Below are 17,147 nucleotides of genomic sequence, written 5' to 3'. Positions count from 1 at the left end.
TGAAATAGTTCTACCAAACTAGAATCTAAAACTGATGATTTTGTTGGACCTCTGATTTTTCATTTTGCTGATGGGTTGGCAGTGTAATATGATTAATTAGGAACTTGCAACATGAAAAATATTAATACTTTAACCTAGGTTTTCTCAGAGTAAATTGAATTATTTTTCCAGTAATGGAAAGTCAATTCTTATGTTGTAGAGTTGTGTAAACATTTATAGCACATTGAACGTACAGAAAACAAAGCTCTCATCAGAAAGTGAAAGTGAAAAGAAGCATCATAAGCATCTCCAGACCATCAATGAAAAGCTATTTCCAGTCTAATTAAACCAGAACCATTACTGTAAATGTGTTTCAACCTCTAAAAATGACATTGAAAACAAATGCCATATTAAATGTTTATTAGTATTGTATATAAACTTTGCATATAATAAATCTTCTTCTAAAAACTAAATGTTATTTGACAGTTAACCTATGTCGAGTCTGAGATGACTGTTGGTAACATTGTTATTATAATGTTAACGTTCAAAAAATGTATTTTACACCATGATTCTACTCATTAAAATAATTTACTGCAGTTTCAGATATGAATGAAAAATATCTGAGGAAAAAAAACAGCACAATACTTAGGTCTTTCCACTCAATAATGTAACTTTAATCTTTTCATTTTCCTTGCCTGCTCAAATTAAAAAAGGAAAGACTTCCGATAGAGCAATCCCCACTGTTGTGATGGACAGTGGGAACATCTAGCTGCAGTTCACAGCATCAGTCAAAAGGGAGCACTTTTTATCCACTTAAAAAAAAACATCCTTCAGACCCCAGTCTTTTAGCTGCAGACAAAGTGGTGCTATCTGAAGGATTTTATGTGCTAAAATGATCATTAAAAATTAAGTACCATGCATAAGCTGCCATTTAGAATATTAATTTACCTTTACTAATCATGTGTTGAACTGGAGGCTAAAAGAGTTCACTTACCATTGGGCTGCTTCGGTTCTGTCCAGGAAATGTTGAAAGAATCAGAGGAGAAGGACTGCACACTGGGGGCTGGGACATTTTCAGGTGTGCTCTCCTCTGTTCTGGCCATGCTAGGACTACTTAGCCTGCATCCTCCGCCAGTGCATGCCTTCAAAAGAGCAGACATGTTCAAAGAGGTATCAAAATATTTTATTTATAGTATCTTTAATCCATCTGGCAGAGACAGTGTTTGTGAGCATTAAGGTGAAAGACACAAAATGGGCATGCACTGCACATAAGGTGCAGGATGAAAATAACGTATCAAACATGCAGAAGAACAAACAGTTCAAGAAATCGCTAATTATTGTTAGTATTAAAATAATTTGGAAATACAGATTTCAACAGATAATGAAACTTTTTATTTATCCTCACATTATTTCTGTGTACCATGTTTAGTTTTCTGTGTCAACCTACATACTGTAAGACCCTTCAGAGGTGACTTAGAGATACACAATACAAAGTATATTAATGATACGTACAGCAAGTTGAAAGTAGTACCAGGTGCCTGGGAACAGGTGGCGCACAGTGTAATCTTCAAAGAGTTCTGAGCTGTTGTACACCACTGAGAATTTCTGTTCTGTTGTAGAGAGGTATAATGTATAGTACTCCAGAATGCCATTGGTTTCTATTGGTGCTCGCCATCTAGGAAATAAAGAGTTATATTTTGAGATTTTTAACAAATATATGAAATAAAGTAATGTACTGTATATAAAACAAAGAATAGAAAGGATAACATCTATGTTTAGTCATTTTGTAATAAGCTATTATATATTTATGGTAATTTGTTTCCATTTTTAATAATGTTTAAAGAAAGATTTTCCAGAGACATTTGTTTTAACTTTGATCAGACCTTCCATTTGTTATGATATTTTATTAGAAATATGTGTTGAACTCAAAGGTATTGCTATAAACATGTAAAAGAAACATAAAGCAAAATAATACACTGCAAAATACTCATATTAATATTGCATTAATAACTTTTTATTAGATGTTGTGTTAGCTTTGTAATGCACAAGACTTAATTTCATTTACTGTCGGATTAAATAGCAAGATGTAAGTAGTAAAAACAATAGGCTGAAACTACTGTATATACTTTGTTGAATTATGTCAGATTTGAAGAACAATTTGTGTTAAGTCTATCTGTGACTTAATCTGTGTTCCTTATACACCTGCTTCATAATGTATGCAAACATTTTTACTTATTATAACACAAACAGAAAATCTAAATAATTTACATAATTTTATGTAATGTTTTTTTCCAAGAAACTGAAATGCAGTCACATATTGAACAATATTCCAAGGTTTAAAAAGATCAGGCACACCACAGATTTAGTGCCAGAAAATGTTAGGAATATTAGTATAATATTCTTATGGGATGGCTTCAGTTTAACTAAAATTAGGACAGGGGATGCTATTATTGGATGGTGGATTCAAAAACCAAATGGGTCCAAAAAGAGTGGTCTAATCCCTTACTGCTTCTGAAAGCAATTGCACATCTCTGTTTAAAAAGAACCTGGATGCATGTACCGCAGTGATATGTCTTGATCGATCAAGACCAGCACACCATGTCATCAGAATCGTAAATGGTTTATAGCTGATTTTATTTAAAGTGATGTGTGCATAAGAATCCAGCGGGAGAATTAAGGGAATCGGAACAAGCTGCTGAGCCATGTTGTTGAGCTGACAGCCTAATGTCTTTTAAGAAATGGCAGGATGAGTTCCTTGCATTGCCTAGCTACTAGCAAGAGAACAAGTGAGGTGGGCCAAATGGCCTCTCATTTGTAACTTTTTGTATGTTCTTATGTTTCTCAAATAAGATATACATTTACAGTAAGGGAATAGAAATTGCAGAGTTTGGAATTATGTCTGTGGATGAAATTACTTTTCAAATAGTGAGGAAATGTTTCAAAGTTAATATTTTTTTTATGGAATTGGGTTTAGAAATGTTTGTATGTTTATATATGACATGTTAGTATTATCTTCCTTAAGCCTTGTTATCCTTATCTGAGGGATTTAAAAGGATTAAATTACTCTTGGACAGTATTTTAGTAATTGTTGTCCAAACTGTCTTGGTATTCATGACACTGTATAAACAATCAGTAGTAAGTTTCCTACTACCATTTTGAGTGACATAGACATGTTGGTGATGGACAAGAAACTTTCAGTTTCATTCTAGCCTAGTGGTCTAAGGGTGTTACTGCATGGACAAAATATGAATTATTCAACACATGCCCTTGGGGAGCTACTGATATAGGACTGGGTAGAATTGTTTGTATTCATAGTCAATCCCTTAGATCACCTTCATTGATTACCATCCAACATGGAAGTTTGTAATGTGTGTGTATGAGTTGCAGCTCTCAGCCCTCTTGACTGGAACCTATGACTAATAAATGGGGCTGGTGGTTATCGACTGTGAAAGTATGGAGTACGGAGATTGTTGTTGCTTTATAGTGCCTACACCAGTTGTGATAATTCAAAGTCACAATCCCTTAATTCTGAGCAATTTTTTTTTGCCTTGCAAACCTATGGTACTTGTAAATGTGTCTCTAATCAAATGTTTTTAGAAAAAATTCTCGTTAGGCTAAAATGAGTATGTTACAAACAGTAATATTCAAAGCCATTTGGAGAAACTAAGGATACTGTGCTATCAAAATGCATACCATCTTAAGAACGTTAAATGAAAGCCTACTTTTTTAAAAAGAAATTTCTCTACATTTCTTTTGAAATTGGGAACACTACACTCAATCACTGTTTTAATCTTTAATTACATATTCAATGCTTCAACTGCATTAAACAAAATGTGTAAAGCAAACGTTTTTTAAAAATAATTCCTCTCAAAACATCACATTTTCAAGTAAAACCACTTCAAACAAAGGCTTCTATTTTTGTTTTTTTTTAATTACCACACATTTAATAAGCTCAAAACCTTTCAATCTCCAACTCTTCTACTGACATCGAAAACAAAGCCTTTTGAAGTCTACTGTCAATTTATTTCATTAAGCTTCAGCCTGTACAATCACACTTGCAGCTAAGTGAGCTGTGTGTTCTAAAGTCTGCAGGTGTGTGGGTTCAAAAATACTCTGAAAAAAATATTTTGTGTATCTTGACTGCACTTCAAACTGAGCAATACTGGATTTTATCCAGTATTGCATTTTTTATTTTCTGCTCTGATCACAATACAGACTATTGGAACACCTGAAGGTAAAAATGTAGTGTGACGTTCAAACAACAGACTAAAAACTAATATGCAGTTATACTATAAAATTCTTTTTCTTTTGGTCTTGTTCTGTGAGCAATTTTTCCAATGTATTATTTCAATAAACCTGTAGCTGTCATGCGGTATACTGTGTAGCAGAAGGGAACGTGCACTAGGTTTCTGCTGATACTGTTTGTGCATAACTCCTGAAGTCTGGGATCTTGCAACCTTTCTCACAAGCCAAATAGAATATAACAAAGCAGTATTGAACATGTATGATCCTTAACCTTCTGCTATTACTATTCTGCTAACAAGGCAATTGCTCACACAGGCACAGTTTCTACAATTAGACCCTCAGAGGAAAAAATGATTTCATACATAATGCTGAACTGCAATTCACTTCTTTTTTTTCCACAGCTGCATCATTTGATTTTTTATATTTAAATTGAAATTTCCTTCTGAATAAAGCAATAACCATTTCTCCCAACACTGAACAGAACAATTAATAAGATGAGTTTCAAAATATACGTATGAGCATTCTGGAAAAAGAGTGCCATTAGGAGATCTTGGTAGATAATGATGTTATGAAAGTCAGTGATAAAACAAATTGGGTCATATATGTCTTTTAAATAAATGACTTCTAAAGATCAGAGGCAATCCTTACCATTAATACACAGGAGAGGTATAAGAATATAGGTTTAACATGCTCATTTAGATTGAAAGAAATTACCATAATTGAATAAAGAATGTTTAGAAGGATTGCTGCTGTATGATGATAGTAGAATGGAGGCATAGTAACACAAGTACAACAATTTAATTCAGCGCAAAAGCCAATCCTTAGAGTTGATGATACAATATTAGTATCCCACTTGGTATGCTGCAGATGAGAGCTCAGAAATATATTCCCAGTGTGCATTTCTGAAGTGATTTCATATGATCATTGAATAAAGTGCTGACACCTTTTAAGAAACCGTGGATAGCATCACCTTTGTCATTGTTCTGAGATGCAAAATGAAGTGTGTACATGGTTATGTTATTTTAGTTTTTGTCATATGGCATTTTGCCCTTATTCAATTGTTCTTAAGTGATGGTGGACAGTTCCTTTGAGAGGAACAGAGAAAAATATGCTTTAATGGCTTTCATAAAAATTGCTAAAGCACTAGGATAGCTATGAATGTATAACTTAAGAGACCTGTGTTCCTGTATAGACCATTCTCTGCCAGAGAGCTTCACCTACGTGCAGGTCAGAAAATGGAAATGTCTCTAGGAGAATATTCGACATGCTGAAAAGGATTTAAGAAGGTCATCTGTGATATGTTCTTCCCAGTCGTATAACAGCTCTAAGTTACTGTATTTAAAAATTTCTGTATTTTCATTTTCATTGCTATGCTTCCTTTTCTGAAAACTGGTCATAAAGTGGAGGATAAAGAAGTTTACTTCTTGTGCTAAGGTGTAAAGACAATAATTTTACAAAAAATATGATTTGTATCTCAGCAAATATTAATAGTTGGTGTTACTGTACATTTTTTATCTAGTTTCATACTTGTCTTATATTTTACGCTACAAAAAATATAAAATGATAAAAATCTAGGTGTGGGAGTTTTCCTGGATTTTGTTAAGATTACATGGAATGACTAATATATAAGCAGAATATACAGTGTATTGCATATTATCTGATAAACATGTTGAGGTTCCATTCCCATTAAATCCACTGTCTTCCCATATTGTATCATCCCTATTATAATGCCACTCATGCACACTGCCAATTATTCTTTATGAATCACTCTCTACCAATATATTTCTAATTTGACTTGCTACTACCAGCACCTCACTTAACCTGAAATCTCTACTCATAACAAAACAATTAATATGAACATCAACATAACTTAAAGACAATTAATAATCACATAACTGGATGGCAACACAATCCCACTGATATGTAATACAAGAGCAATTTTTGTATCTAAACATAAAACCCACATATTCTAAATGTGTTCTTGACAAAGTAGGTCACAACAGTTAAATAAGGAACCATTAAAATGTCTTCCTTTAAAGTACTGTATGTTAAAACATACTGTAGCTCTTCGTTTTTATAGAAAAACTGTTTTTTTATATCAGAAAATACAATGGTAAGGTCTGTTTGCAAAGACTATTAAAATATTACAAAATTACAGTAATATTTTAGTGTATTTTACATTATAGTATATAAAATAGGACTACAATATTCAAGAAATCCTGGGGTAGTACTATAAAATACATTGGGATTTATTTTAAACATTAAAAACTAAAACCACTTTTCTTACATGTTGGTATAAAGAGGGAGCAGTGATTAGCATCTATTTTCTCTCATCTAAGTATTACATTGAAAATATGTTTTCTACTACTTAATATTTAATATTTGCTACCATTATTACCACCAGTTAACGATTTTTAGTTTGCTAGGCTTTATGTGAATGAATGGCCAACACACAAAAAAAATCCTTTAGAGAAAATGTTTGGTAATGGGGTGCATTGTGTTAAATCCACAGACAAATGGCACTGCTGGCCAAAGTAGTTATTGAAACATCCACTGAAGACCTCAGGATGCTCTAAAACAACAGCACCCATTCTTTATCTCAGCTGACAACAGACCACCAAGCCCCATGACTAATAGCAAGACTGGAAGACTGCTACAGTTCAGCAAGAGAAAGCTTTCATTGGCCGCTTCCTGGAGACAAACCCAGTGCAATCACTTAGGACAAGTGGAGGTGCCTGCCCTTGGGAGCCATGCATTAGACCAACCACACCAAAAGTGCCTGGGGCAGACTTTTTCTGGAAATGTGTTGTAGTAATCTAAAGGTAATGTAGTCCTCAATCTTAGGAGCACATTTATGTTGGTTGTGCTAAATGTGCATTTTTTGTTACTGTCGTGTATGTGATAAGGTTTGACTCATTCATAAACTGATCGTTATATATTAAAAAAATAGAAGTTATTTGTTTTATTATTGAAACCTGAAAACAAGAATGACATTAAACAAAAATGCTATAAGTATATATATATACAGTGTATCGTATACAGGCTACGCCAAATTATGTTTGGTTTACTTAAATATTTCAAATTCTCTAGAGCAAAAAACTTTTTTATTAATTTGTATTGAAGTCCCATTTAGGTTCATGTGTCACTACCTTAAATAATTCTGTGGATAGCCAACGCATACATCCTACTTGTCATCTAGAGGAGCGCCCTCTAGATGTAGAGGGTGCTCCTTCTCTGTCCTGTTCCTAGTTTCTCTGTGCTTTACTTGTTCTTCCGGTGTGTCTTTGCTTGGGGCTATATATTTCCGGGTCTCCCTATCCACCTCGCTCGGCATTGGAATCGGATGTCGTGAGACTAGCCTCACCAGGTCGCCCCATGTCCGCTGCCCGAGGGCTCTCGTCTCTTTTCCTCGACTCCACCCAATACCTCGAGCCCGGAGCAAACCCCTGCCACTACGCATAGGGTCTTCCTGTCCCGGTCTCGGTCTTTCCACGGCTAGCCTCCGGCTTCCATGACACTACTGTCAGGCAATAAAATGGCTGAAATTCTCTTCCTCATTTAAGATAATTCAAATATTAGTTTAAAAAACTCTTGGTGACAGAGAGGACTGTATGAATGTGATGAAACAAAGATGCCAACAAAAGTGGGATATTTATTTGAGCATGGAAAGTTAATGCAATTCAGAAATGATACTAAATGGCTGTGATGTATTGACCAATCCCCTTTATTTGCTAACTGTGTGTTGAGGATCTGTACACATTACTCCCCATTTTAGAACTGGGATTTAGTGCAAACCAGACCAGCTTTGTTCCTTCTAACCTTTTTACCTGAAACTAGCCTGTCACTTGCACGCCTATGAACTTATCATCCCTTATGAATTAGTAGCAGTCGACTCAACTCGGTTGATCCTGTTTGGCCAGACCCACTCTACTATCTTAATTGCCTTAACAGCGGGCTGACGAAGCAACAGCTGAGGCTGTTACGTTTCAAGAGTGATCCCCTGCTCTCAATAACCTAATAATCAAGATTCTCACCACATGACAAGACTCAGTATTGAATACAAAATCCCATCTGGGACATGCGTTAATTTTTCAATCGTTCGTTTCACTTATGTTTTGACTCTGCTTCTTGCTGACATTGAGGTTATAACCCAAACATGGGTAGACAACTTCTGTTTACCCACTTAACCTTTATGTAGGGAAAACCAGCTTTCAACAATTGATGCCAATCCCCTAATTACAATACCTCATCTGCATTTAGTTACTGCATTTTCTCCCTATTTCTGAAGTGTTTTTATGCTGCCCCCTGGTGACTTAACTCATACATGATTGCCCTGTTATAGATTTCTTAAAATGAGCACAGCTCTGATTTAATGTATATTTAAAATACTGTTTTGCTGCAGTGTTTCATGATCATGGTGCTAAGATATAAAGCAGCAATAATAATAAATGGTAGTATATTGGACCTCTGAATGGACCTGAAGAGGGCACCATTCTGGGCTATAAAGTTGGATGCTTTTAGGGCCTCCCAAGTCAGAGTGGGAAGGCTTCTGGTAAAGGCACTTGCCCAAGTATAGGCTGAGCTCTATGTTGCAATTGTCACAGGTTTAAGCCTGGGACATATCACTAGCTGAGTATAAAGAGCATGTCTCAAGCACAAGCCCACAATTGGTTGAAAGCTGGTGTGGGTAGGTTGGGATCAGTCAATAATAATTTACTTTGTAAAAAAAAAAATGTGTGATGCACCTTCAAATCACATAATAGGTTATTTTACATGTTGACAGAAACACATTTATTACACAGCAAGCAGATTGGATTTGCTTATACTAAATCTGATACAGTGAACGTCATCAAAATAGCTCAACACAATATAATTTAATATATGTAAGATAACCAATACAGTTTGACCCTAATCACATCCCTAACGAGAGGGCTCTTTGCCCAAGGGTCTTGTCTCTTTTTTAAAATACTTATTTTAATACAGTACCTTATTAATATTGTTTTATTAACGGTGAGAGTAGAGAAAGTCATTATTATTATATTGCCAAATACAGCAAACAAAAAGGAGTTGAGAGAGCACCAGTATACTTCAGATTGCTTTTAGAATGTTGTGTTGTGTACTGCTGTGTTTAAATTAAGCTCAAAATTTGAATTATGTGTACATTGTGTTTAAGCAGTGTGTCACAGAAAGCCTGAATCTAAGAACTGTGTTATAATTAATATATTATAAGAATTTTGTTGCTAATTTTGTATGGTGGTACTCTGGTATTTCATGTTGTGTATTAAATGTTTTTTTTTTAAAAAGGTCATTTCTTCACATTTTAATTTATGAATTTATAGTGCAGTTTTAATCAAGGTGCTACACTACATACTGATGTGATATTATGTGGACAAAAAATATTGAAGACTGGTGCATTTTAATTGTCGATCAATATACATTTTGTCACAGAAACATTTGTTTTTAAAGTGTTATGTTGTTTTACCTTTTTTGTACTTTAACTTGGTACACAAAAAATATTGAAACTATACAGTATACAGTACGTATTTCAATAAAATTTCTACATTCACAATGTGTTAGATTTTCAAAAAGATTCTCAAATAGCCCAGTATAAATGTATATTTTAGACAATACATTCATTTCCGAAATATTTTGTTATATTTTTTTTAATCATATTTCAAAATAATTGTTGAAAAAAATTCTGTTCAATTGAATGTGGCTGCTATTTTGTCAAAGGTCTGTGTGTTCCTTACTGGCTCTTTTAAGCATCACCTAATTTGAAACCCTGTCTGATGCTCAATCAGGTATGTTTTTTAATGCTAATTTTGTCTAGACCTATGACATTGATGTGGGCTGCAGTAATTAGAATAATTGCGATCACATATTCTAATAAAATAATCTAGATATTAAGTGAGAAAAAAAGTACCAGTTCCCCATCACTGTATTCCTGACTAAACCATGTCTATAATTAAACTGCATAGAAACGGCAATGGAAAGATCTGAATACCTGTGGAATTGAAACAAAGGTGTCAACATAAAACCTACAGTATATCCTCTGCCTCATTATGAGACTTTGATAAAATAAATGATAAAAGCTGAGCAAAACCACCTTCATTATACCAAATGACTCGTTATAGCACACAGAAGGACCATGACGTCCCAAGGACAGTGCTTTAATGAGGGTGGAGTATGTACTTTTTAGCTTGACGAAAAATCTAATGCCAGGTTAGCAAATTCTGTAAAGCTAATCAGTTTGATATCTTTTAATCACAATTAATCACATTTTCTGTCAACTTCTTCCAAAGTAACTGACTTCACTCCTCTGTGGATTTTTATACATTCTGTATGTAAGGTGCCTGGAGTTCGGCAAAGACTCACCGCACATGTATGCTCCGGGAGTCCAGAACAGTGAGAATGGGCTCATCCACATGGGTTGGTGGCAACTGCCCTGTGAATAGGGTGACCTGGGAGCTGTTGGAGCAGCCAGCGATGGTGCAGGCTGTCAGTACAAATGTGTGAGGAGTGTACACACCCAGTCCTGGTGGAAAAAGACAACTATTGCCATAATAAAATACAAAGCACTCATTACACATGCTGATATGAAAATATTATTTTAAATAAGAATGCATTATAATACAATTTATAAAAAATGTTCAAAACAATGTTCAAAACAAACTGAATAATTAAATTAAGGTCCATGATCTGCTCCCTCAAAAAATGATCAATGTCAAGGATCAGTTTTTGATGTTGGCAGAATAGTTTAAAATAACCTGATTGCATTTGCCCACATCTCTAAAAAAATGGTTTAAAATAATGGTGTCGATTTCCCCAGAAAAAAGTTGTACACCTAATATTTAGTGCACATTTAAACATAGTTCAGATGAATAAAATATACCGATGGAAAAAAGAAACGTAACACCTCCTCCTCCATACTCTGGCCCTGCGTGGAACAAGCTGAAGAGTGACTCATCTGTGAAGAGGACCTGATGCCACTGCTGACGAGTCCATCGCAGCCTCTGTCTGGCCCAAGCCAGTCGGGTGTGACATCTAGGAGGTGTGAGTAGAGGGCCTCTGACAGGTTGCCTTGCTCTAAGGCCAGCAGCATGGAGCCTCACTGTCCTGTCACTGATGTAGGGATTGTGTCTGCCGGCAGTTTCTGCAGCAGTACAGGTGGCAGATTTGAAACGATCTCTCAGATTGACCAGTCTGATGTGTCAGTCCTGCTCTGGTGTGGTCACTCGAGGGCCACTGGATCTTGGATGGTCATCTGTCCTGCCGGTCTGCTGAAACCTTCTCTGCAGCTGGGACACAGTGGAGCAGCTTACTCCATAGTGTCTGGCAATGGTTGCACATGACATGCCTGCCAATGGCCCTCTCCTTTGCTTCTGGTGACATTCGAGGCATTATGTAATGCAGAGAAAGCTGGCTAAGTGTGGCCTTTTTCTTGCAGTGACCTAAGCTTTGAATCAAGTCCTTTTTAAAGGTGACCTGATCAGGCATTGTTCCACCTGGATCTCGTTGGGTAAAAGTGCACCTAACGAGCTTTTGTGTGATTGGCAAGTTGCAATGCCTCACTGCACAACCTGTATTGCTGGTCAGAGGGCTTAAAACAAATTGACAACTTTTTGTGAAACTACATAAGCTATTACTATAGTATTCTCATTCCAGAAAATGTTACGTTTCTTTTTTCCATCAGTATATATAATGAATGGAATAGACAAAAGCATTATACTATGGTTAAAACAAGTAGTTTTAGTTGCAGAAAAAGGCAGTCAATAAGTGTTTGATAGGAGTTGACATTGTAAAAGCGCAAAATGTGTTGAACTCAATTTTTGGTCAAGTTCAATTTTTTGTTTTAGAATCAATAGTAAATAATAGGACATGTTTTCCTACAGGAACAGTGTTTTCTTATCACACCCATTGGTATAAAATGTTCAGTTTTTTTCTTTAAACATATAACTGTATTGGAACAAGTAAAGGTTTATTTCATGCTGAAGCCTTTTTTGGGTGTGAAGAAGAAGGCCCGAAGAAGGCTCCATAGCTGAATCGTTGTGTTTCTTTTCTTCTCTTTTCAGCATGGAATAAACTTTTACTTGTTCCTTTGCAGCCTACACATGCTTATACAGCTACCTACCCAAGCTATAAACTTGTCATTGTTTGACCACACATTTTTCATTGGTTTTTTTATTCACATTTTAACTGACTATTTTTAAGTAATATGAGGAATAAGAGTTGGCCTGATTTTTTAAAATGTAAACCTGGTTTAGATAAGGTTGAAACATGCATTTCTCTCTACTATTTTAATTGAAAAGCTGTTCAGTATTATTTGTACCCTCAATTGAAAGTCCCCTTCTTCATTGCATCTAAGATTTATATACAATTGTTATTTTTTTTACATGTTGAAAAATAATTTTACACACTTTTCACTTAGACAAAAAAATAACACATTCAGAACTTAGTAAAGAGTTATCAGGTTGTTTTAGGATAATCTGATAAGTGTAAAAAAACAAAAAAACAAAACAAGATGCTAGCAAAATGAGCCAACTTTATATTTCTAAATCCTGAATTACGTGAGGTTGATTCTGTGGTGTAATTTAAAATCTGATTCTCTTTCATTCTGCAAATGCCCTACTTTTATGGTTCTAGATTTATACTGTCAGCCTCATTTCAGAAAAACACGTTATTTTATCAAAAATCTTTATAGAGATTGCTGTCCCATAAAATCGCCATCAGTCAGTGCTATTAATCTCTGCCCGAGAAGTCAAACAGAAGCCGTTTTGTTCATTTTTATGAAAGTAGATCTGGTGTAGTAATTACCACTGACATCGGCTATCATCATAAAATGAATAAAAAAATAAATACACAAGAAGGCTCCACAGCAGATTTATACCATGCTAGACACTGAATGCTGTGAAAGATTCAGTTCCTGAGCTGACATTCCAGTGCCACAAATTATTACATCGGTTTTCTAGGGAAAAGAAAGCAACTACCACAAGCTATAAAACTTACATAGAATCATTAAAGATACTGTACCTGAACACAATTTGTTGAATTCCTATACAATTTCTCTTTTTATTTATTTTAGCTTAGCTTCTTGTTTTTATTAAAATATTTATAGACAGAAATCAATTTATTGACAAGGATCCTGTGACTCAGAGCGGAGATGAACAAACCTCTGTGAAGAGCAGCTCCAGGTTAATCAGAAAACATATTTTGAAATGAATTTTGTATGCTAACCTTAATAAATTGCCAATATATAGTCTGCTTATTCTCATTTATATACTTATTATTTTCTAATTATTGTCATATTTAGAATGTTCCCTAACCATTATGAATTTTCAGCTCAGAATAATAAAATACAGACCTACAACAAGAAGAACTGTGTCGCTATCATAGTGTATGTACTGAATCATTCTAACCAGCTTGAAGGAATTTCATTTCTCATATCACAAAACCAATTTTTTTACTTTGTTGATTTACTTTGTATCAGTCACTGTTCTCAATTGACTGTTTCTTTTTTAACTTTTTAAAACAGTTTTCTCATAAATACACTCAACTTTAAAATTCCGATATTCTTTTATGATATTTTGCACACTTCAACAATCTATCGACGTCAAAACGTAGCCAAAACATAACATAAAGTATTCATGATGTGCTCAGTACCTTTTTGAACCCACTGAAGCTAAGCAGGTGTGAGCTGGTCAGTACCTGGATGGGAGACCTCCTGGGAAAAACTAAGGTTGCTGCTGGAAGAGGTGTTAGTGGGGCCACCAGGGGGTGCTCACCCTGCGGTCCATATGTGGGTCCTAATGCCCCAGTATAGTAACGGGGACACTATACTGTAAACAGGCGCCGTCCTTCGGATGAGATGTAAAACCGAGGTCCTGACTCTCTGTGGTCATTAAAAATCCCAGGGCGTTTCTCGAGAAGAGTAGGGGTGTAACCCCGGCGTCCTGGCCAAATTTCCCATTGGCCCTTACCAATCATGGCCTCCTAATAATCCCCATCTATAAATTGGCTTCATTACTCTGCTCTCCTACCCACTAATAGCTGATGTGTGGTGAGCGTTCTGGTGCACTATGGCTGTCGTCGCATCATCCAGGTGGATGCTGCACATTGGTGGTGGTGGAGGGGAGTCTCCATTACCTGTAAAGCGCTTTGAGTGGAGTGTCCAGAAAAGCGCTATATAAGTGTAAGTAATTATTAATTATTATTATTATTTTTAAACATTTTTTAAACAATTTTTAACAACTTGCCCACAGTGTACAGCAAGATTATGTAGCCATAACACAGTGAGTGGAGATCCCCAGATCCCACTCCTCTTCCCTCCCAAGTCATCAGGATGGCAACCAGCCATATCCTTAGATGTTCGTCATCAAAGGTCAACAAACCTAAAAGACCATTCTTTCCCTTAACAGGAAACATAAGAGAAAGAATGCCAAAAGATTTAGAAAAAAGAAGTAGAATCATTGTGATTTCTATTACAGACCAACAGAAATGAAATTTGGTTTCTAGGCATTCTTTAAACATTTTTAAAGATAAGCACATATTCCAGAAAAAATATGGCAGTGAATTCAGTACTGAAGCAGTAAAGCTTGACATGAAAATAAAATATATATACTGCTTCAAAAAATAGTGAATGCAATGCAAAGTCGCATATTATTGGGGTATGAGATGTTCAACAAAATAATGTTAAACCAAATGATGGATAAAGGATTCCTAAAGTGTGTATGCACTTAATCGTCCAAGTGTTCTTGGGCAATTACAAGTTGGTATCTATAATATCATTCCTTTTATAGAGGCTATCACATCTGCATGTTCTAGTTTACGAAGGCTACAAAGTTGTGCCACGCCAAGCCATCTGTAATGGGCCAGCGTTGTTACACCTGTCCTGTCCTGTCGTAAAGTGTCATGCTTGTCACTGTAATGATCTGAAGTGCTCTAATGAAGAACTATGGCTTCTTGTGACATTCTAACTCAATTTGTTTCTTAAATGCCACTTGATTCACATTTAATAGATTAGTTTAATCTCTTCTTTGTATGCACAATTCAAAGAGTTTTAACAACAAATATCAAGACTTTCACAGTTTCAAAAGTTAACTGGTTGATGTGTTTATGAATTCGCTATATCATGAGCAGTTTCTTTCTGAGGCCAGTATTGAAAGTCCAGCTGTCATACCAGAAAGTCCACCAGATAACCTACAATTAGTCAATGGAGAGATGACATCACTCACAAATAACACTGCAAGGCCACATACAGTACACCTGGCAAGCTTCAGGTGTGGTATGCCAGGTGAATGTAATTTTGAACCCACCCAACTCCACCTACTAACAACAAATTACATACTTTGAGGAATCATCGTCACAGAGCCCTAATGACATATTTCAAAATCTCCAAACTTTGGCACGTAGATGTCTTGAACTACTTAGGAGACCTAATGGGAGCTGAACTGTATTAAGATTTCTTGAAAGAAATTGTAATGATTGGGTTAGAAAATAACCTCTACCAAAACAAAAAAAAACATTTCTTAAGCTATGTAAAAAGGTTACTAACGTCTTCACAGTGCATTTTATTAAAAAATATATTAAATGTGTTCTGTAGTTTAAAATATTGTAAGAAATAACAATGAATTTTGACAGGATAAGTAAGCTTTTTGGTACTGTGAAACTTAAATCCAGTTTTTAAGTTTTTTTTTATTTCCAAGGAGGATATGAAAATTCATAAAAATGTCACAATGATGTTTAGTTGGATCATAAATAGTTTTGCCTTTTTTATTTCATGCATTTGATGACAAATATTAAACTTGTGAACTTGGAAAGCTAAGAGAAAATTCTCCACTTAAAAATACACTGTTATGTCTTTATAGAACACTAGACTGTTGATATTAATAGCAGTTACCTCAGAATTACACTTTATTGGTCTTACTATGATTTTATATACAATGAATATTAATTTGATGGGTCTTTACGTTCCCTTTTCTATATACCAGTATACTGTTTAATCAAATTTTTAGTCACATGAACACATACAAAAGTAATTTAAGAAAGCATGTCAGTATTTTTTTAATTTAAGAACACTTGCACAGCTCTTAAACATGTACAGTATGTTATTGTCTTTAATCATTTTAGTGAACTACTAAGCATGCTTTTAATTGACTGCCAGTAATGATTACATAAAAAATGTCTTGATTTTTATAATTTTGGCATTGTCACGTTCAGATGTTTTTGGTGCAGGGAGTGAGTCTATTTTTTATTGATAATTGATTTTTGCTGGGACCTGTGCCCCTCTCTCAAATAAATAAGTGGTTATTAGACTTAGTTGTTGAGAGCCCAGTTTAGGAAAGAAACAGGCAGAAGGAAGAGTGTTTTGAAACATGAAAAAAAATATATTTCAGAGTGGAATACACTGCTTAAGAAGAAGAGCCTTGCCATGAGAAACCACATTTTGACTGAGACAATGAAACACAGGACACAGCAGAAAGACGACAGGTGTGTTCAAATCTTCATGTGTTCAAGATTGTTTTAACAAAAGAAGGGTTGTTTCTGTCACTTTTCAGCAATCTTTTCTGGAGACACCCAGGGAACTATATCTAGTTGTTCTGATGATTTAAGGTGTATACAGTATACTATGGTGGTGACTGACATTATTTTTTTATATTTGTTTATAATTTATAAGCCCATTATACTGTACATCTTTCAGCAAGATTGCAAGGTATACCTGAGAGTCCTAAAATGTGTACAGTATATGGTATGAACACAACAAGATGAAAGATGAAAGTCTGTAAAATAGGAGAAAGGGGGTAAACAAAAAAATTATATTAAAAAGGAAAAGCCATATTTAGTTATAGTTTGGGTGTTTACATCAAGAGTGCCCAACTCTAGTTTTGGACTGATGTAGTCTAGCATGTTTTATACTGTAAGTCTCA

At 35.1% G+C, this 17,147-nt stretch overlaps 1 protein-coding gene across 1 annotated transcript in view; it reads right to left on the bottom strand.

The window, feature by feature from the left end:
- Nucleotides 1-17,147, bottom strand: part of ush2a (Usher syndrome 2A (autosomal recessive, mild)) — a 405,544-nt gene that overhangs the window by 220,715 nt on the left and 167,682 nt on the right. The window contains exons 32-34 of the mRNA XM_088939657.1: nucleotides 10,600-10,759; nucleotides 1,492-1,654; nucleotides 974-1,121 (exon numbers count right to left, since the gene is read on the bottom strand). Coding sequence (XP_088795783.1) covers nucleotides 974-1,121; nucleotides 1,492-1,654; nucleotides 10,600-10,759 — 471 coding nt within the window. The remainder of the gene's footprint in view (nucleotides 1-973; nucleotides 1,122-1,491; nucleotides 1,655-10,599; nucleotides 10,760-17,147) is intronic.

Source organism: Atractosteus spatula, chromosome 2, assembly GCF_055471065.1.
Source record: "Atractosteus spatula isolate fAtrSpa1 chromosome 2, fAtrSpa1.hap1, whole genome shotgun sequence".
Classification (NCBI taxonomy): domain Eukaryota; kingdom Metazoa; phylum Chordata; class Actinopteri; order Semionotiformes; family Lepisosteidae; genus Atractosteus; species Atractosteus spatula.
This window is presented reverse-complemented; position numbering and strand designations above follow the sequence as displayed.